At 40.9% G+C, this 21461-nt stretch overlaps 1 protein-coding gene across 1 annotated transcript in view; it reads left to right on the top strand.

The window, feature by feature from the left end:
- Positions 1-15102, top strand: part of LOC134624467 (insulin receptor substrate 2-B) — a 29859-nt gene extending 14757 nt beyond the window's left edge. Inside the window, exon 2 of the mRNA XM_063469443.1 lies at positions 9356-15102. Within this exon, the coding sequence (XP_063325513.1) occupies positions 9356-9360 (5 nt within the window). The 3' untranslated portion in view covers positions 9361-15102. The remainder of the gene's footprint in view (positions 1-9355) is intronic.
- Positions 15103-21461: the final 6359 nt, after the last annotated feature.

Below are 21461 nucleotides of genomic sequence, written 5' to 3'. Positions count from 1 at the left end.
CTATGTCTACTTGATCCACGTCTGACTCCGCGAACCCATAATGTTTCCACACCACTGAAGGGTTTTTTTTTTTTTACCTCTCTTTTCAGCCAACGGCAGTCACTCTCCTCTCCAAATAACTTCTGCTTAGCTTTCCGAGCTTCCCTCTGTTAGCTCCTCTTAATTGTTGTGCCGCGTGTTCGAAACGCAGAGAGGTGCGCTCGATTTGCCACACGGAGCAGCGCGGGAGTAAAGCACGAGGGAGGTGCTAATAATCAGCTCAGTCATTTTTAATGATCGTTGAAAGCCCAGATCGTAATTTAGATTAAAATTCGATTAATTGAGCAGCCCTAGTCACATATTGACAGTGGTTCACCGATGCCAATGACATATTTACCCAGCTACATTTCCGAAAGAATGCAACAGCACTGACATATATTTTTCCTTCCTATGATAGCCCGACGGGCAGGGCAGGGATAGATTCTGGTAGCCCGACTGGAAAAATCGCTAGCCCCGGGACGTCGGGCTAGCGATTTTGCGAACCCTGCACGGTGTGTTCGGAGAACCGGATTAGCGAGCTCAAAGTTGGCGCGATGATTTGATCTTGGATGTGTCATTTGATCTTGGATGTAGTAAGCGAGGTACGAAGAACGGACCCCAGGTGACTGCGGCATCTAGAAACAAAGACACATTATGAGAGCACCTGTCTGCTGGTCAGACCTCTGAACACCAATCAGGGGAAAGCGAGCTAAAATTACTCATTTCAAACAGTGGATAAACCCAAAGCCTGCAATAAAAGAGAAAAAAGGATTATTTTGAACTTATAAACACAAAAAGCTACTCCAGTAGAGTCCAAGAATAAATATAGGGAGTGGAAATGAACAAAATAAATTAACTTCACAACATTGAAGATTTGAAAGAGGTGGTTCTCGGAGCTTTAAATATCAGTTTAGAGCAGCTCTTTGTTAGGTCCCTACAGAGAAAAATGGTTACTAGCCATTTTCTAAGCAAAACACAATCCAAATGTGCTCTTGAATTAGCGTCTGAAATATGCTTTTATCTTATGTGACATGAAGGAGAATATCTTTTCGACATTTGGCTTCAAGAAAATATTTTTGCACATCTGAGAAACAGTTAATTGAGAACATTTTCAAATCGGTCTTTAATGAAATCTGCAGCACAGCTTGACAGAAGCCTAATCAAATGTTATTTCCATCTTGTCTACTTCGGTTTTGTTCCTATGTTTTGCATGCTGCAAGCAGCTGTTGCAACTCATCAACTGTTTTTTTTTTTTGTTTTTTTTTTTTAGGTTATAATTATTTATAAAGTGGCGATTATTAATGAAGTTGTGAATCATGCAGTATAAATAAAGTCGCAGGCAGTGATTAAGCTTCACAAGACCAAAGAGCTGCAGTGCTTACTCAAGTGGAAATGTTGTGTCTCGTCAGTAATAAATGGACCTAAACATCGTGAGTCTTTAACTGGGCCTGCGCGTAGATTTCATAGGTGGTCTCGGACTTTAATCATCGGGGTTCCTGAGGCTCTCACACTTAGAGAAAAGCTGCAGTTTTCTCTTGTGTCTTTGCAGTGTTTTTGTCTACTTCACCGCCTCCTGCAGACACACGGTAGTGGTAAAGCATGATTTTACTGGAATACCCTTGGACTGGCTGGAATGTGAGGTTAGATAGCTTTATTAGTCAAAGTCTGAATGTGTGCGCGAACGTGCATTTAAGAGGAACCCCGAGTGCGTCGCAGTTTGTTTGAACTAAACAGAATGAATGTAAAAGTTTACTGAAAGCTTAAAAGCGACTTTAAGAGTTTTACATAATGCGAAGGACATTTTAGTGAAGTTTTATTATTGAGTTAGACGGACAACAATTTTAATTCTAGTTTGTCTTTGAATGGGTTTCTCTGTCTGATGTGACATCATCCATCTGTTTAGTAATGTCCTGTTACGAAGCCTCTAGTTTTCAACATTGCCATCTTGGTGTTTGGAAACTGGATGTGTTGAGTGAGGGGTGGGGCTGACTGCAAAACCACACACTCATTCGGTAATGACTTGTGATTGGCATGTGCTGATGAGCATGTCCTGGTTTGTTCTTCTTTTTGATTCTTTTTGAATTTTGACGGTAATTTAAAAAATGAGCATCAGGTTTTGTTAAATATGACCTTGAACTAGCAAATAAGCCCATAAACTCATCACTGAAGTATTTACTGTGGTCGCACAGTGAGGGGAATTGAGAGCTATTATCCCATAGGCTTATAGATCTCAATAGTGAGAGGTGAACCACTGAGGCAGGCAAAGTACTGCAAACCCCAAATACCACAGCTAACGACTTCCAGCCGTCTTCGCGTTTATATGGTTAATGATAGCGCTGTATAATAATAAATTTGTATACATTTTGTAGTGTAGAAATACTACAGTGCTTTTTTTCTGACTGCAGATGCCACTCTTGTGGTTTCTGAAGTTTTGCACTCACGAAACGACCTGATAGGCACAGGTTTAAACATTTCCACAGAAACGGCGACCTTAACCAGAGGCCTTACGCTTTCAAGTTAGGATTGTGGGTAGAGTCTTTCTTCTTTCAGATGCTCCCTTTAGGGGTCATCACAGTGTCATGTCCTCCTTCACTACCTCATCTGAGCTCTTCCTCTTTCTTCAACATCCTTTGTCCAATATTTCTACCATCCATCCTCTGTACAAGCCCAAACTTTCTCAACCTCACGTCTCCAGCTGTCCCACTGATGTACTCATTTCTAATCCCATCCATCCTGGTGACTCCCAAGGAAAATCTGAGCACCTTCAGCTCTGCATCCTTTCTCCAAACTAAAACATCATAGCAGGTCTCACTAGTAGTTCTTCTAAAACTTTAAAAACAAGGCTGTGTGCTAGTAGGAACAAGTTAAGTTCATAAAGTCTGTCGTAGCTCACAGCGAGTCTGCTTTAGATGGTTTCAGCATTATGGCTCATAATCCAAATCTCTATGGAAAATATGAAGGTGGTTTTTACTCCTGGAATCTAACTGTTGACCTCTATAGTCTTTTTAGTCTAGTGGCCAAAATAAAATACAGTTTTAAGTCGCTTTTGCATTGGCTTGACTTGTCAAACTAAGAAGATTTATCCTTTTATACTTCCTATTGTTGGCCCTGTGTCACAGTTGCACTTTTATGTGAAAATGTCCTTTATCGCAGTTGGACCAAATTGCGGACATCGAGGGTTAGTAAAGTCTGATCGATGGGCACACTGTAGAACAGGATGGCCCCTTAGAGTTTGACCGTTTGCATTGTTGATGCTGATATTTGCCTCAAGTACAGCTCTTCTTTGTCTTCCGTGCAGCTGCTGTTGTAAGGGTGGGGGTAGAGACGGGGGAAAAAACAGAACAAGAACCAAACTGGACACACAAAAGTGAAGTGAAGTGCGTCTTTTCGTTCCTCGAGCTGCACTTGAAAGGCCGCCGGTCGAGCTGTTGCGCAAGCCCATGTCAGGTCAACACGTTACGCTGGCTGTTCACTCCCATGATGCCTTTCACCTCTTGTCCCAGCTGGGTGAATGGGGTTTGGGGACAGAGAGAGACACGAGCTGAGGGTCAGCGAGGGCAGAGGGAACGAGACAGAGGGCGGCGGGTCTGAGCACTTGCGTGTGTTGCAACAACACAACAATCTGTTAGCTAATGCAGGTGTTTTTATAACCTGATTTTGCCCTGTAAGTGTGGGTACGTGTGTGTATGTGTGTGTTTAAGCAAGGTCAGCTCGGGTCAGTTGGGCTCGTGTCCTAAGAGTGTTGTTTTGATCAAAGTCCACGCCTGGACTGCAGAGAAACCCAGAGACCTCAGACTTTCTCTCTCTGTCTGTCTCTTGCTCTCACACACGCCCACATTCAGATTCAGCCTTGCGTTGACCATAATTAAGTACAGTATTGCCAAAGCTTGTTGTATGTAGTGTTAAGTATAATGATTCAGAAAGTTAAAAGAAAAGATACAAATCCACATAACTGTGCTGTTCACCAATGGTGGCTGAAGCTTTTTTCCCTCATCTCCATGCATGCTATTATTTTTTTTTTCTTTGTTTAAAAAAATCATCTCCCTTTAGATATTAGTCTGATTATACTCCTCTAATTCCTGGACAATTTGAATGCACATTTGCTACAAACACAAATGAGAAGCAGTCAGAACTCACAGGTTTCAAAATGTTAAGAATTTCAGGAAGGAATGAAACAATCTGCAGTTCAATAAAGGAAATGTTTGTGAGTATTAGTCATTCAATGGAGAAAATAATACTGCGTATATAATACTGACTGAAGAATGCTCTGTACTTTACTGTGTATAAGTTATAAAACTACAGTCTGAAAGCTTTTACTGTTAAATGACAGTAAAGTGCCGGTAACAGGACTCGGCAGCATTAAGCTGTTGTTTTTACAGCATGGTGTCATAGATTACAGCAACAGTTTCTTACTGTAAATGTACAAAATAGTGCGGTTATGTCAGTGTACTCACTCTGATCTCTATAAACAGCCCTGCCTCTGCTGTACACAGGAGGAGTAGTGAGGCTGTTTTTAACACTTTAACAAAGTGAGTGCTGGCAGGATAGTATTAATTTCCCTGGAACTCCCGAACACGGTTTGTACCTATGCAAACACTGGAAACGGCATCTCACCTGTACAACTTCTAACACCAAATAACCAAACTTATTTTAAATATTCAGTTTTATCTTTATTTTAAACTATCCACTACGTGTTGTTCGTTGCCTTGGTGTTAGCTATTCATTCATACAAAGGATTTTGGCAGACCCACAGTGCTTATATGATTACTAAAAATGTGACACATATTTTTGGAGGCTGCTGTCAATAGGCGAAATCAGTCACACAGACGGGTGCTATACAAAAAAAACTCTTTCTGACTGCTTTGATCACTAGCAGATTGCCACAGTCACCTGTGGTTTACACTAAAGACACTAGCTTGTCTGCAAAAATATTAACTCTCTGAGCTGTAGTTTATCACTGCTTGGAGAGTAGTTTGCAAATGTTGCACAAAAGTCTTCCATATAAACTACAGGCAGGTTTTCAGGCAGCACCTCTTTGTGACGAGTTTAATGTTGGCAACCTCCAGCAACCACACACCAACTGGTTGCATAATATACACACAACCAGTGGCTGCCGGGCAGCTGTCAGCTGTTCTTTAGGCTTTTGTGACTAAGGTGTTATATGGCAAAGATGTGTAAAAACCCTCCGATATTAGAGCGGTAACCCCAACAATCGGGTGACACCCTTATGAGCAAATACATGGCAACCCCATGCACAACCAGGCTCAGAGAGGGGCAGCTATCTGCTGTGACTGGTTAGAGGGTGAGGAGGAACGGGAGAGAAGGCAATTGTTAATGTCATGCAGTGGTAGTGTATAAACACATGGGGAGTAAAGGATAAGTACTGATTCCATCATGTGAAGCCCCCCAGCAGCATTCTTTAGTTATAGAAACATAACTAAGTGATGGTTCAGGGTCAGCTGATTTAGGTCAAACTATACGCTTAATCAAAAGGCAAGTTTTTAATTTAGTCTTAAAAATAGACTGTCTCCCAATCTAATGTAGGAGCTGGTTCCATAGGAGAGAGGCAGGAATCACCAGACGCCTCACCATACGATGTTATTACAATGCTTAACTCACAATACAATTTTTTGCGGCCTTTAATGTTTTGCAACATGTTGAGTATTGTAATAACATATTGTATATTTTGATTTATCACCTTTTTTCAAAGTTAGAGTCGCAGAGTGAGATTGTCGAGGATACCAACACCATCACTAAAACCTGCCATAAATGTCACCATCAGACAGTTTCAACAACTTCAGTCTCAACAGGGTCGAGCTGGCAGTTGCATGCAGTCTGTTTGAATTAGCGTGATTTTTGATGATTTGTCACAGTTGTTGCAGTAAATTCACATTTGACTATTACATGTGTTCTCAGCAAACCTTCCTGTTCTCCAGGAATACAGCCAGTTAAGTTGAGTCCTCTCGACTTGTGCTCATTGATCGAGAGTCGTTCACACTCTGTCTGAGAGTGACTGCCGAGTCAAACTGCAACTGTTTTTAAAAAGGTTGCCTCCCATCAGGCAACCTGTGCAATCACCTTGCAGTCAGAAGTGTGCATCGCCCTCAGCCTCTGGGCAGCTATTTGGTCAGTCACAGTGTGAAAAAATCCAATATGATTATCAGAGAGCCATCATTTTTTTTTTTTATGATGTGCGTTCCTATCTTTATTTTTATTGTGTGGCTGAGCCATTAGCTTGGTCTGAATTAGCAGGTAACTTTTCCAAGCTCAGTGTGCCCAGTGTCAGATGGATTTGCAGCTCGGCTCACGTTATCCCAGGATGCCGGTGCATGAGATAAGCCCTCTTGTTCGTAGTATTCCCAGAATATTTACATTTTTTTTTAATAGAATATGAAAATTTAGTGTCCCTGTATTGCTACAATACAGCAAAATATCATAATACTATGCTGTATCGAACCTGCCCACCTCTCAACCCAACCCACTCCTGTTGAAAGCTGGCTCTGCCTGCCATTGTATGTTTAGAAATGTGAGAGTAAGTAAGCCTGCAGTCTGAGAGCAAAGTGCTCTGTTAGGGTAATTTAATACTAAAATATATATCAGATATGAAGGGGCCTGATCATTGAGGACTTGGTGTGTAAGGAGGAGGATTTTAAATTTGATTCTGGATCTAACAGGCGCCAGTTAAGAGAAAGTCCTGTCAGTTCTCTCACTGCAGTGTTTTAGATCAGCCGAAGGCTTTTCAGGGAGCTTAAAGAGGGCCTTGTTCATAGCAGAATTCCAGGGTGTGCTACACCTTTTTGTTTTTTTGGTTGTAATTTGGTTGCATCAGGTTGTTGTTTCTTCTCTTCTTATCCGTGTATTCCTGCCTTTCCATCAGTCCATCCCTCCCTCCCTCCCAATGGCTAGCAAACAGAGGGGCAGCATTCCAGCAGTGCCCCCTGTCAAAGCATCTGTATTGTGGCGTGCTGCTCACATTGTTGTGTCAGACAAAGGCTCGCTCTCAGTGGAATAACCCAGCTGGACGGCGGCCATCGCCACGGGTCATTCGGGGCCGCTGGGCCGCACCACAACAGCCGACCTGACGGCCCGGCCCAGCAATGATAGCAGGGCAGGAAACAAACATTTTATTTGTGAGCGAGTGTGTGTGTGTCTGCTGGCAGCGAGCAGAATCCAAAGTTCACCGGCCACGCTCACTTATTACCAGACAAACAGATTTTATTATACAACGAGGAGTTTGAGCCAAGCCCCCCCCCCCCGACAGAGATGTCTCACATCTGTGCTGCTTCTCTCAGGCGGTGATCTGTGACTGTGCAACAGCTGTAGTTCTACTTTCTTCTTCTGTGATTGTAAACCTGCGGCTTGTGTCATTAATCGTGCCCTTTTTAAGATTACCAAACTGTTGGGCAACCTCTAAGAGTGGTGATAACCATTCCTGAGCTGGCAGAAGAGGGTCGAGTGTTTTTGCAACCCCTGCAGTGTCTTGCAGCGCACGACCCCTCAGAAGCCACCAGCACCCCCACCTTTTCAGGATTTGGAGAAATGTTTGGGGGGCTGAGCCCAAAGCCAGACAGGGTCTGGTTCCAGTCAAAATTGGCACCGCTAGGCTTCAAAATGTCCAAAAACATAATATCGACAGCCCCCCCCCCTCCAATCAGTGAACCACACACATTCCTGTTTCTGTGTGTGTGTGATAATGTGTAATAGTTTTTCTATTAGCCAGTGGTCTCATTATAATTTTTCTCATTTTACATCTTGCTTTTTTTGTTTGTACAAACAGCAGTGAAAATGCTTGTGACGCTTTAAAGTTGTTTTTTTTTTTTGTTTTTTTTAAGTGCTTCCTGTCTTTTGCTTAACCGTCTGGAGTCAAGTGTGCAACTGGCTGTTTTTAACTACATCTTAAATTACCACAAACATTTTTAACGAATCACTTTTATCATTTAAAATGCAAATTTAAGATGTAAATTTCAAATATTTGTGTACACACAGAGCAAACAGAGTTCCATACAATCAATACTTCAGGGGTTTTTACAAAACAATCAAGTGTCTCCATAAGATGCCACACAAATTATTTGTGCAGTAGTTCTTGTCCTCCACAGGACAGAGGGACACATCACAGGGCTTACAGCTGGCATTTTAAAATTGTTTATCATAACTCTGGTTTTACTTGTCTTTACTCGGCCTGTCAAGACAATTTAAAAACCGGAATTTATTTTGGAGTCTGCACTTTGGACACAAGTTGAGCCGGAGACTCGGCGAGCCAGCGTTCTGCGGGTTACATCATCTTAAATCGGTCATGTGATTTGGTCGCGGTGGCACGTGTGTCAACACTACAAGGTTAAACAAAAGTTCCACATCCAGAGATACTCACTTCAATATATGACAGCGTTTCCTCACACAATAAACTTTTACTCGGGAAGTATAGCCAGGGAATTTAACAGTTGCCAAAGTATGGCAGGGAAAACCACCCTAGCTCTTGTTTTGAAAGTCTAGTGTTTTCCTATGGGCTGATTTGCCGGGCAGGCTGCTGTTGTGGCGGTCCACGGGACGTACCTCTTCTGCACAGCAGCTTCTCATTCTGCTCTGGATCCTCTGCGAGCTGCAGGTCTAGAACTTGTTTATGTGGAGCTATGCCAAACTCGCTGAGACTACGATGCTTAACAAGGGCTCCAACCTGCAATCCAGTCCTCCATGGAGAGGCAGCTGAAAAGTCACAAAGTATTTTGCATATACTTGGAGAGGAGAAAGTTACAATTAATGATTACAGCAAACGTCCTTTTGCCTCTTCTAGGTGGAGCTTATTTTCAGTTGTGTAGAGACAGAAAGGAAAGTCGTTCGTCTTGTTGTTCAGCTGCTCCCGCACACAAGAAAACCTTTACTATATAGAAGAAGGAACAAGTCAGTCAAATAATAAGTAAAAAATATATGAAGTAATGCCAATTACAAGTATCTGGCACTGATACTGTCATGTTTTCCTGACCTAACTAGTTATCCCGGTGCCCATGCTTAGTAAACTGTGTTGTTGTGTCTTACTGACACTCCACACCTCACAGGTTTATGCCTTTAACGACACGTAATCTCGACCTGTTTGTTCATTTGGAGGCTGATGATTGGTTCATGTAAATTCTTGAAGTTGTTGGTTTTTGTCTTGATTTTTTTGAAAAGAAAAAAAAAATACATTCTTCCCAAATTCCCAAACAGATTGTCCTTTTTCTTTTTCCTCTTTGTATTTGGCTGCCTGTGGTCAGTGTCATTTTTCATGTTGTCACTAGCTTGTTGTTTTTGTGTTTGTCTTCATGTTTTCACTAACGAGCTTTTCCCCCCTCTCTCTGTGTCTCAGACTGAGCGACGGAGGTTCACCGCACGCCGCAGCCCCCCCCCCTCCCCCCCTCCTCTTCATCCTCATCTCTCTGCTCGCGGCACTTGACTCTGCCTGTGACCTTTGGCCTCCAACGCCGGTGCCCTCTGACCTTCACTGAGACTGAGAAGCTGCTCCCTCCTGATCGCAGACAAAATGTCAAAAACAAACACAAAAAAATGCTTGCAGTTTTTTAAAAAGTGTTTTTCATTTTTTGTTTTTCCTCTGTTTTATATGCATATCGTCCCTTTTTTTTCTTTTTTCTTTTTTTTTTTAAATTAACAAATAATCCTCCCTCTCTTGACCGACGCTGCCAGCGTGCGCTGCTTCCCCGCCCCCTCTCAGAGACAGTTGGGCTCGTACTTATTCAACAAACAGAGGGTGAACTTTGGCTGAGGGGCGTCCTTGCATCTGCACAGAGCCTTTGTATCAGATGGTTCTGCTTCTCCATATAGTATTAAAAAAGAAAAAAGGGAAAATGAAATTCAAAGGCATTACGGCACAGACTTGGATTTTTTTTTATGTTGATTTGAATTTAAATATTCATCATTTATTATTATTATTATTACTATTATTATTCTAATTTTTTTAACCCCTTGTGTAATCCATCCTGAATGCCGTATAGTTATTACATATTGGATAAAGTGTTTATTTTTTTAATTCCTTAACCCCCTTTAATGGTACAAACTCGCGGCTGGGCCCGTTTCAGTTTCAGAGTGGCATTGTACGAGTATCGCGTTTGATCCCAGGTACGACGCAGTACCGGCACCCTTTGGATCATCATGTAGCAGGGCGCTTGCGCCTCAGCGACACGTTAGCACCTATTGCCTGAGCGGGCCTGCTCCAAAGGGCTAAAATCAGCTGCAGTACTGCGCCAGTGTGGGTTTGTCAGAGTACCAATGCAACCTTAAAGCATTACTCCTCATGTTATATAGTGCTGATTATTTATATGTTAATGCAGGTACAAATGTTTCGGTACATTTCACTTTGTTTGTTCTTCTGACTGATGGTACTCAGCAGGGCAGGGAATTGTTATGGCCACTGGTCGAACACTGCAAAGTTTTCGGTGTCATTTACAATCCACTCATTAGAAGTTTGATAATCTTAAAAGTGAAGCTACAGCTAGCAGTCGGTTAGCAAAGAGTAGCATAGAAACTCAGAACAGGAGCCAAAAGGTGTTCAAAAGTAATTTTACACAAAGTCCAGTTAAAAGAAATTGTTCTGCTCAAACTTTAAATTTTAAACCCAATTTATATCCATTTAATGCTGGCTAGGTGTTTAAATATTGCACTACAGAGCACAGAAAGTCACTAAAATAGCAGTTCTTTAGTTCTACTTGCACAAAAATGGAAATGTATATCACTAAAAGGCAAAAAAAATACACCTAAAAATATAAAAGTGTTGTTAATATGAACAAGGCCATAAATAAAGATACAGAGATACAACAGTACATGCCATCTTGTTAAAGTGGGCCTGTTATGCTAATTTCTGTTTCAGTATTTTGGTTAATTGGATTCTACTAGAGCCACTTAGCAATAATCCTTATTACATCATCCTGTTTGAAACAACCCATTTTAGCTCCCTTTAAACCAACTTTCTCCTGATTGATGCCCTTCAGCAGATAGATGGGACTCCTGTGCCTGAAATGACTGTATAAGAGAAGTCTTCTCTCTGTGACATCAAAGAGAGCTAAAAGTAGAAAAAAGCCATTTTAGTTTGATTTAAGTAACTTCTGATTGGGTGCCCCTCTAATAGGTTTAAGAAGCAATTAAGTGGGGCTTTTGTCTGGTTTCCATGGCATCATGGAGAGCCAAAAGTAGGAAAAAAGTGTCTGAAACCAGGCGTTTGGAGCAGTCTGAAGCCTGAGCTTTTGACTTTCAAAGAGCTGCATACACACAGGATAGAAACCTTGTTCCATTTAAAATAAGCATTCATCCTCATAACTGTGTGCATATGTGACAGAAAATAAGAAAAAGCATAACAGATCAACTTTGACACATTAAACCAAATTGTAAAAGCAGCTTTAGGCCATTATGTCATGACTGTTCCTTAAAGAATATATAACCAGTTTAAACACGGGCTTTATCTATGTGGATAGGTCTGCTACTTTTTTCGGGTCTTTATGCTAAGCTAAGCTAACCAGCTGCCTTCACAGATATCTGGGTGTTGTTAATGAACTCTCAGCAAGAAAATCTGATTATGTGGTTCGAAAATTCAGCTGAAAAAAACAAAACAACAACAAAAAAACGGGTTTGTTGTTTTTTTGTTTTTTTTTGTTTTGTTTTTTTCCCCCCGCCCTGCTGTTTCACTTGGTTCATCTTCCTCAGTTTTCTGCACAAATAACTGTTGAGTAGATCCAAGTAGTAGGTGTTTGTTTGTTTCATTCAGTTTTACCTCATGCGGTCCGTAGCACAGTTCAGATTAGCGAGGGAGAGTGGCGCCAAAGCAAACACAGACAAAACGCTGTGAAAGGTAAAAAGCACAAAGTACAGTATTGACACACTGAGATGCAAACACAGGAATAATGCACACACACATGAAATGCAAGTGAACCATTTACTGTACTTTGTAAGCAGTGGCATGTACATACACACACAAACACACACGCATACCCGTACGTCAATAAGACACATATCTCGGTCATGTGCCCCCCTCCACACACGCCCTCATATTGCATACGGGCACAGAGGAGTCATGCAGCCCTTTTTAGTCGAGGGTACCTCCTGCGCGTCTCCGTTTCGGCCCTTTGTGAGCGTCTCTTGATGACGTGCGGGATTTTTCTCGCACATATGAATGCCGGGGTGTTCGTCAGCGGCTCCGCGTGACGTAAAGAGGTTTCCAGTAACCGGAGCTCCAGCCCCAGGTGCAGCGCACTGGACATACTTGCCCTGTGACACCCCAACCCACACACACTTATAGTGGCGCACAAATTGCCTCCTCTTTTCGTTTTGGCACCTTCACACACTAATACACGCGTATTTAGCATTTATAGTTGCGCTGCTCTCCCACGATGTGGTTAAACTCAAAGACTGACAGCTAGACTGGTCCACAGAATTTCAATGATTTCTTTCAGTATTTAATGCAATCTTCATCCTGATTTTGTGTTTTTTTTTCTTCTTATGATTTTTTTTCTTTTTTGTTATCCCACCTTTCCTGATGTTTTGGAATTTACTTGTTTAACGATGCATCATCACTGTTATCCAAGCAGAGCCAGGAGCGAGGGAAGGCGTGTTTGACTTTGGTTTTGAAAGCAGCCTCGACTAGTTTAACTGAATAATCTTTGCTCCAATTTGCTCTCATTGTCCTGATACCTGATGCTGACTTGTAGCCGTTTGACCATGCAGACTGTCGAAGCTTCTCCTCAAAGTTAAAAACCTGTGCAGGTCGGCTCCCATAAAAAAGCTGCTTGCTTTGTTCACTGAAGTTCTGAAGGGTTTCGTTTCTTATGCCTTGTTGTAGTCGTCACTAATATCATTTTTTTTTTAATGCATTCTAGTTGATCTTGTTTCACTGAAGGAGTTGTGATTAAACTTACTTTTCCTCTCATCTATTTAAATGCAGTGACATTCTGAATGGATATCAGTGTTTAAATTAATTTAATGTAATAGTGGTGTGCGAAACTATCAACGAATTTTAAATGATTTCTTTGCAAATAGGGATAAACACAGAAAAACGTGTTTCATTAAATGTAAACTTATTAGGCGATAGGCCTGGATCAGTCGGTACAGCTGGTGTAAAGCAGCATTACATCTCTCCTACTTCAAGCCCGTTTCTGCTAGTTTCTAGCTGCATATCTATTAGTCTATTAGAGTAGCTTAGCATGATTCACAGATCAAAATAACAAGCCTTGGTGGAGCCCCTAATTTTATCCACTGTCTGACGCAAGCTGTTTTTAATCCAGCTTTTGTGTGATTGGCTGCCCATCGTGAGCAACTGGATAGGGCTTCTGGTCTGAGATGGCTGTATTAGGTTTCTCTACTCAGTGACATCACACAGACCCAAGACTAGAGACGCTGGTTTGCAACGGAGCGTCTGATCTCAATATTTGGAAGTTTGTCGGTGTTCAGTATGAATATTCAAGATTTAACCCAGTACAAACGAGACAGAGGTCCACTTTAAAACGCTCTTTCTGCTATGCTACGTTTCCATTTACACGCAGAGAGAAGTGGCCAAAGATGAAGCGAGTCTTCCACAGTCTGCAAGGATCCTTCATAGCATACAGCGTGGAATCAGGAGGATTCAACTTCCTAACATCCTGCAATTAGCAAACGTGTCTCGATTAGCACAAACATTTAAAAAACCGTGGCCACGCTTTCCCAACACCCCTGGCTCTGTTTTCAGACTCGTGCAATGATGATGACAGACCCCTGAAAATGAGCACGGTCGCTCCACAGCAGATCACATACGAAAATCCACAAAATGCTCTTCAGATATTATTTTGTTTTTATTTTTTAAACATGACGTGTCTTATGTGAACAATTTAAGCGATTTTCTTCGCACCCCCACCTCCCCACCCCATCTTCTCCTTTTGAGTGAACAAAGAGTTAAATCAGTGGCCCGTTGAGACAAATGAGAATTTTTTTTCCTTTTTGGTTGTTTATTTTTCTTTTTTGTGTACTTTGCTACAGCAATGTGTTGCTTTTGGGGTTTTCATGCTAAATGGTAGAGCTAGTTTTTTTCTTTCCCCCCCACATAATTTATTTGAAAATTGTAAACGTCAGACTTGATCCCCTGTTTAATTCTTTGTTATAACTGAATTAATTCACACAGAATCTGTGTTTATTTTGGCAACAATTCAACCTCAAAACTGTCCTGTTTTCATGTTTAGGGTGGAGAATTAAGAAAGAAATAAGACCTACATCATACATATATATCTATATATATATATATATAATCCTGACAGAGAAGACTTAGGGTACGGCATCATTATGCAAACTTCTGTTTTTCCTCTAATCCTTTGATTTATTTTATATTCTAGTTTACAGAGGGAAGAATTCATCTTATTCCTGGTTGTTTTGTCTCATCGGAGAGGCTTCTCTGAATACAAAGCGACACAAGGATAGAGGGTTTTTTTTGGGTTTTTTTAAGAGTACATAGGCATTTTTTGCAGTTATTTGTATAAAGAAATGGGTTACAACCTGCCTAATGTTTATTTTTTGTAACTATATCACAGTTCTTTTGGGTTTTTTTGCTGCTGTGTAGTACAGTTATAACAGTTGAAAATGCTGTCAGTGGCGAACTAAGAAGACGAAGGCGTGGGTCAGGAAAAATCCCACTCTCACCCCCGCTACCTGTGTTCTTATTTTATTTTTTCCAAGTTGAATGCTGTTGTTCATTAGCTTTACAGGAAAGAGTTCAAAAACAATACTGTGGAGGTGTGTATCCTTCGTACGTGCATTATTTTTCAGCGTCCTGTATGCGACAAAGACGGGGGGGTGAAGAGAGCTTAAAATTTAGAGAGAAAGAGAGAACTGGTGGGAATCCTCCTTGTGTAAATAAGGAAAACTCGAGTTGTTGCTTTTTTTCATGTTATGATTGGCGCCTTGCAGGTGCCCCGCCCCCTCGCCCATTTTTTTTTTTTTTAACTTCCTTTTCTCCTTGTCTATTTTATTTCCTCGCGGAGGGAAAAGGGGGGTCGGAGGGGGTACTCGGAGGCGATTTGAGCATCGGCATAGTGTTTATATTTATCAAAACTTTTTTGCTTTCGATAGAGCTATTGCAATAAAAATGTGTTCATGTAGCTGCCCTGGTCTCGGCTGTCTTCCTTCCTCTCTTTATTCCTTTTTTCTTTTCTTTTTTTTCCTTGGTTGAGTGTTTCTTTGCAGATCTGTGTTTGTCTTACGTTACACAACAGTTCAGTTTCTAAACACAAACAGGACTTTGACGTCACTAAAGACCCAAATAAATGTATCTGCTTGTGTCTGGGTTTGCTCAGCACACTGATGCACGTGATTCTCAAATATGCTGCGACACACCCACCCGGAGGAGCCAATGAAGTGTGAGCTAAATCATTTCAACCATCTGATGAAGGAAATATTTTTTCTTTCTTCCTCTGGGCACTCTGAAAGGCCACGAGGTTGAGAAATTCCCTGATAACTCTGGAGTCTGATAAAAACCTCTTTGAGAACCTCTGTGATTATGTCTAAAAGAATGCACCAGTGACGTCAGCAAGCGGGATTACGATAAGTCCTCTTGTCTTTAATAACCTCCTGACCCCCACAGGGAGGCCAAATTTCCAAACTCATTTAGAGGAAATGTAAGCAGCACACACTGGGACCACATATGCTCACGCTGACTTTTTTTAAATCATTGTTTTCAAACAAGAAATTGATGCAACTGTCATATTTTAAAAGGTATTTAATCCTTTGTGTGTCAGGGTTAGGCTTCTTTTATTACTGGGAGATTCCAGGATAAGTCGCATCATTCAGTTCAATTCAATTTTATTAACACGGCGCATAAATCGTAACAACAGCCGCCTCAGAGCACTACAAGATCTTACAGTAATACAAAGAATACAGAGAAAACCCCAACAATCATATGACTCCCTATGAGCAAAGTTCTTTGGCAAAAGTGGGAAAGAAAAACTCCCTTTTAACAGGAAGAAATCTCCAGAAGAACAAGGCTCAGGGAGGGGCGGCCATCTGCCATGACTGATTTGGGGTTAGGAGAGTCATACGGGACAAAAGACATGCTGTGGAAGAGATTGATAATAACAATTAAAACATTGTGAGTGAAAAAAAGGTAACTGACGGGAAAACTCATGCATCATGGGCATAATGGCCTAGACAGGCTTGTGTAAACTACTGCTGTATGTGTAGCATGTCTGGGTTGACACTTGGGCTGTCACAATGTCTGCGTTGTGCTGTGGAGTGTCAATGAAGAAATGAGCAGGTCCTCTAACATACTGATAAGCCGTCTGCTGTTACAACAAATTTCAGAAATGTTAAAAAACAAACTTAATTCGATTCAGTTTTATTTATATAGCGCCAAATCACAACAACAGTTGCCTCAAGGAGCTTTGTATTGTAAGACAAAGACCCTATAATAATATAAGGAAAACAAAGAAAACCCCAATAATCATATTACCCCACTCCCACCCCATGAGCAGGTGCCCTCATAACTAAGGGAGGATTCAGGGTCACCTGATCCAACTATTTGCTTTAGCAAAAAGGTAAGTTTTAATCCTAATTTTAAAAGTAGAGATAGTGTCTGTCTCCTGATTCCAAACTGGAAGCTGGTTCCACAGAAGAGTGGCCTGAAAACTGAAGGCTCTGCCTCCCAGTCTACTTTTAAATACTCTAGGAACAACAAGTAAGCCTGCAGTGGGAGGTATAATGCCTCCCACAAGCTGACCCCCCACCAGACAGTAACTTCAGTGTGTTAAATGAAAGCATGCTTAAATGTGATGAGTACAAGTGTCAGTAACTGAATGTTCCCTTTTTTTGTAAAGTAAATTAAAGGGACATGCCATCTCCTGCCAAAATAAATCGAACAGGCTACGAAACTGCAATCGGTCCCAAGACCTGGTAAATGGGCTGGTTCTTATGCAGTGTGGTCCTACTCTACTGGAGCACTCAAACCGCTTTATACAGATTGCCTCATTCACACAGGCACTTTTTCCTTGTCTTGCCTAGGAATACTTTGGCATGCAGACTGGAGCAGCTAGGGATTGAATCACCAACCTTCCAATTAGTAGATTACCTGCTTTACTTCCTGAGCTGTGTAATCCAGACCCTGGAAGGGAGTAGGAAAATTTCTTCATGAACCAAACTTATTTGATCAGTGTGCTACATCTAAACTAACACGTGGACACCAATGTTATTTGTTCACTTCATACCCATGACCTACACTTACAAGTGTAGGTCATGGGTGTATTAGCGGGAACTACAGCTAGAAGATGAGACTGGTATCAGATATGTAGATTAAAAGGAGATGTTTCATGTCAGAACTGGTTTTCACCACCATCTTCTTCAATATTTGCCCAAAACACACTTTTTAAAGCTTTCCCCAGTCGACCAGAAAAGAGATGATGTATCCACGGGACCAGAGCTTGTTTCTGTTTCTCATGGGCCACATACATCCCACTTTGACCTTAAGTGGGCTAGACCAGTGAAACTCCTTTCTGTCAGTATAGAGGCATTTAATCCCTCAGATACATTCATATAGAAAAAACAAAGTGCAATTTTAATGGCACGTCTCAGTTTTTTTATATGATAAAAAAAAAAACATTAAAATGACAACTGTGTAAATCAGGGGTCTAAAACTTGCAGCCCGTGGGCCACTTGCGGTTCACGTATTGATGTGAAGAAATATTTTTTTTAAATTATTATTCAAAAAATTATTTAATATGAAGGCAATATGAGCAGAGTGTAACAAGCATAGCCCTAAAGAATGTAGCCTCATGGGCAATGTAGTCCATGCTGCAGTGAGAATGTGTGAGACTGCCCCTCCTGTTATGTGTGTGAGCGCGAGGGAGGGAGTAAAAGGAGAGTCGAAAAGTACGAGTTGTCACCGAGCAGAAACGGGAGATGGAAGCATGTAAATATAGTAAAAACCACTGCAGTGCCTGATGAGCCCAGTTGTAAGTAAACTGTTAAGACTTGACTGTACACTAGAACGCCTCTCTCTGTCTCTCGCTAGCCAAGTTGACCCAGACAGTAGTGGTGCAACGGATCACGGTTGATCCGTAATCCGAACCGATCCCACTCCACGGTTCGGCACGCACGTGATCCGAAGATTCGAAAAAGAAGGAAAAAAGTATGTGTATGGTGCGCGTGGTCAGTCTGTCAAGCGATAGTTATGGCCAGTGCTGGTGGTCCAAGTGGAGGAGCAGAGGAGTTTGCGGCATTTAAGCAGCCCTTTGCTGCCCAGTCCGACCGGGCTAAAGCTATTACAAAAGCTACTGGGGTGTTTAGCTGCAGACGGGAGGCCGTAATCCCTTGTGCAAAACAAGGGGTTTAAACTATGATGAAGGTGCTTGAGCCACGCTATGATATCCCGTTGCGCGTCCACTTCAGTGACAAGATCGTACCCAGGCATGTATGAGCAGGAAAAGTTTAAAGTTATGGCTGAACTGTCCCAGGCATCTTCTGTTGCCCAACTACAAATGTGTGGACCTCCAGGGCAACGGAAAGCTACGTGACCGTGACCGCTCATTATATCACAGCGGAGTGGTAGATACAAAGCCCTGTACTGCCTTATATTGCACCTTAATTTGTTTTTAAATAATTGCGTGGAATAAGTCTTGAGTTGAATGTTTTTAATAGGCAAAAAAAAAACTTAAATAAGTTAATAAGTAAATGTTAAAATTTTGTCTTTGTTTCTTTTTTTGCTGATCCGAAAATTGATCCGATCCGTGACTTAAAACCGTGATCCGATCCGAACCGTGAGATTTTTGATCCGTTGCACCACTACCAGACAGTAAAGCTAGTTCTCAGCTACGAGCCCGACACGGAACACGACATATTAGCCAGAGGTTACTACGGCTCGGAGCCGCAGAACTGGCCGAGGTAACAAGAGAGTACAAACAAAAAGAAAACAATTTTCGCTAGCAGTCAAAAACTAATGTATGCACTTATGTCTGCATTTTTATTTTCTTAAATACAAACGGAATTATAGCAAAAGTGGTGCCATGTGTCTGGCCAGAAAGAGAGTACCAATGTGTTTATATGGTAGTTCAATGCAAGGCTTCAGTTAGTTAAGAGTGAGAAAAAATTACGTTCACGTTTGCAGTTTTGTCTTGTTATACAATATTTGAAATTTTAAAAAACAAGCAAACAAACAAAGCACAACATTTGAGGAAATATTAGTGGGTGTTTTCTGGTTTGTTTGTTTTTTGTACTACTTGAACACTAAAGTGGCCCTCCAATGAGATGACGGTGTCAGCAGTGGCCCGCGGCTCATTTGAGTTTGAGACCCCTGGTGTAAATCCCAGTGAATACAGCTTGCAACATTGATAAAAGTTAATATTTCAAGCAGGAATATCTATATTTGAGTCAACAATAAGAAAGTTGTACGCAGTATTTTTCTGTAGGTATTAAGCGATATAATTCAAACCATCATAGAGCAGATATGTACATTTCTACTGTGAGCGTAACTACCACGGTATCCCTGTTAGGCAGTGTGGAAAAAAACTGGCCTGTGGCTGAACCTGGTTACTGACCCCTGCAATGTGTGCTCTGTGGTTCCTTTATCTTCCCTAACCAACTTTTCAGGTTTACTCAAAGCACTTCCCAAACTTTACAGGATGTTTAATTTGTCACAAACATACCAAAAACCCAGTAAGCAGCTGGCAACCTTTTAAACAGTTCAAGACTTACAATCATTTGTACTGTTTTTGTGTGTAGAATGAGCTTTGGTTAATCTCAGTCATCGCCCACATGATCTCTTGGTAATATGGTGATATAATTGTTTTAGTGTCCTGCCATAAACTCAAATCTCTCTGTCTTTATTGTTGGGGGAATACAGATTAAACCTTGTCATAAAATAGTTACTGATTGTGTTTTGAATGAATGAATGAATGCATACAGACATTCATGCTGTTATTGAGCCATGTGACTGCAGAGGTGTTGTTTTTCTCACCCCAGCATACAGCTCCATAATCATTGACCCTTCACCCCATTAAACTCTGTTTAAAAAACATAGGTGCCAACAAGAAAACAAGCGTCTGTTTCCTCATTCCTGAAGCTCTTGTTGCAGATGAGAGGTTTTCAAAGGATGACAAGCGCTTTTTTCAAACTGAGGTGTCCGCCTCAACAACACAAAGTCCAACTGTCAAAACAAACCAAAGTCCACTTTGGTCATAAGGTTTGGTCAGCTGAGTTTTGATCCACTGGTTTACGTTTTGTAAGTCAATTAGCTAACGAAGATGAATTCTTTCCACCAGTTTTGAATGGCACTGACTCATTATGAATCAAATTAGGGAAAAAGAATACCTAGATGACAACAATTACTTTTGCAATAAAAGCCCAGTTTTGTACCAGAAGTGTAGCTAAAAGGGTATCTGGGGTGCTACTGCCCTTCCTGAAATTAGTTTTCATTCGTTAATTCCCAAAATTATCATATCAGTGCAACCAAGGATGGAGTCAATATTTTCTGTGAAACTATATAACAATATGCACTCAAATCTTTTGTGATTATTATGCAAAATACACTTTTTAAATGTTTTTAAAAGTGGACATAGTGTGCCTCACAGTGGTTTGGTCCAGTGCCTTCTACTTCACTTTGCAAAAGTGAAACGTAATGGATGTGTAAAACATTTTTTTAAACTAGAAGTAAGTAATTAAGTAAGCAAAGAGCTTTACAAATCTATTAGACCACCACCAGGTGTAAGGCTTATGCCACAGCTGCCCTAAATTAACTGTATTGGTAATTTTCCAAAAGTTAAACAATGCTAAAATAATTTCTAAATGTAAGGTTTTATTTTAAAAATACAAAAGAAACAACATCCCCCCACATACCAGTCTCTTAACCTGCTAGGACCTGGAGTCCACATATGTGGACATCACATTTTAGTTTGTCTAGACCACAATACTACATTTTGCCCAATTAGCCCAAATAGCAAAGAGAAATTAAAAATACATGCCATAAAAAAGTTCGGGTCTTAGGAGGTAAAAGTAAATTCAGTTTGTCTTAAAGTTTGTCTTCAGTGAGTCTTAAAGTAAATTCAGTTTTCCTTTGCCTAATTATTTGTTTTGTGTTTTTATGACAGGTGGTCTAATTAATTTGTTAGGCAGTGTAAGTAAATTTTTATTTCTATACTACTTTAAGATAAATATCACAAAGTGCTTCAGAACAAAAATACTAGAACATGAAGACAAAATGTTCTACAAAAGCAATTTTAAATGTTTTTAGCTGCTTTTTGAAATTGACCACCAAGTCCATTGATCTAAGACTGTTGCAATACTGTCTCCTTTAGTTATTTTATTTATTTATTTATTTTTTCCTTGTATGATACATAGCCAGAAGGCCCTGAATAAAGTGTATTTGATCATAAGACTGCATTTTTTTTCTCAGCTTCATTACCTTGAGGCTGAATCTATTCTTGTTGCCACTGTATTGTTAAAGGGCAGCTGCGCCTCCTGATTTA

This window comes from Pelmatolapia mariae, linkage group LG3_W (genome assembly GCF_036321145.2).
Source record: "Pelmatolapia mariae isolate MD_Pm_ZW linkage group LG3_W, Pm_UMD_F_2, whole genome shotgun sequence".
Lineage (NCBI taxonomy): Eukaryota > Metazoa > Chordata > Actinopteri > Cichliformes > Cichlidae > Pelmatolapia > Pelmatolapia mariae.
The sequence above is the reverse complement of the archived record's forward strand: the minus strand, read 5'-3'. Positions and strand labels throughout refer to the sequence as shown.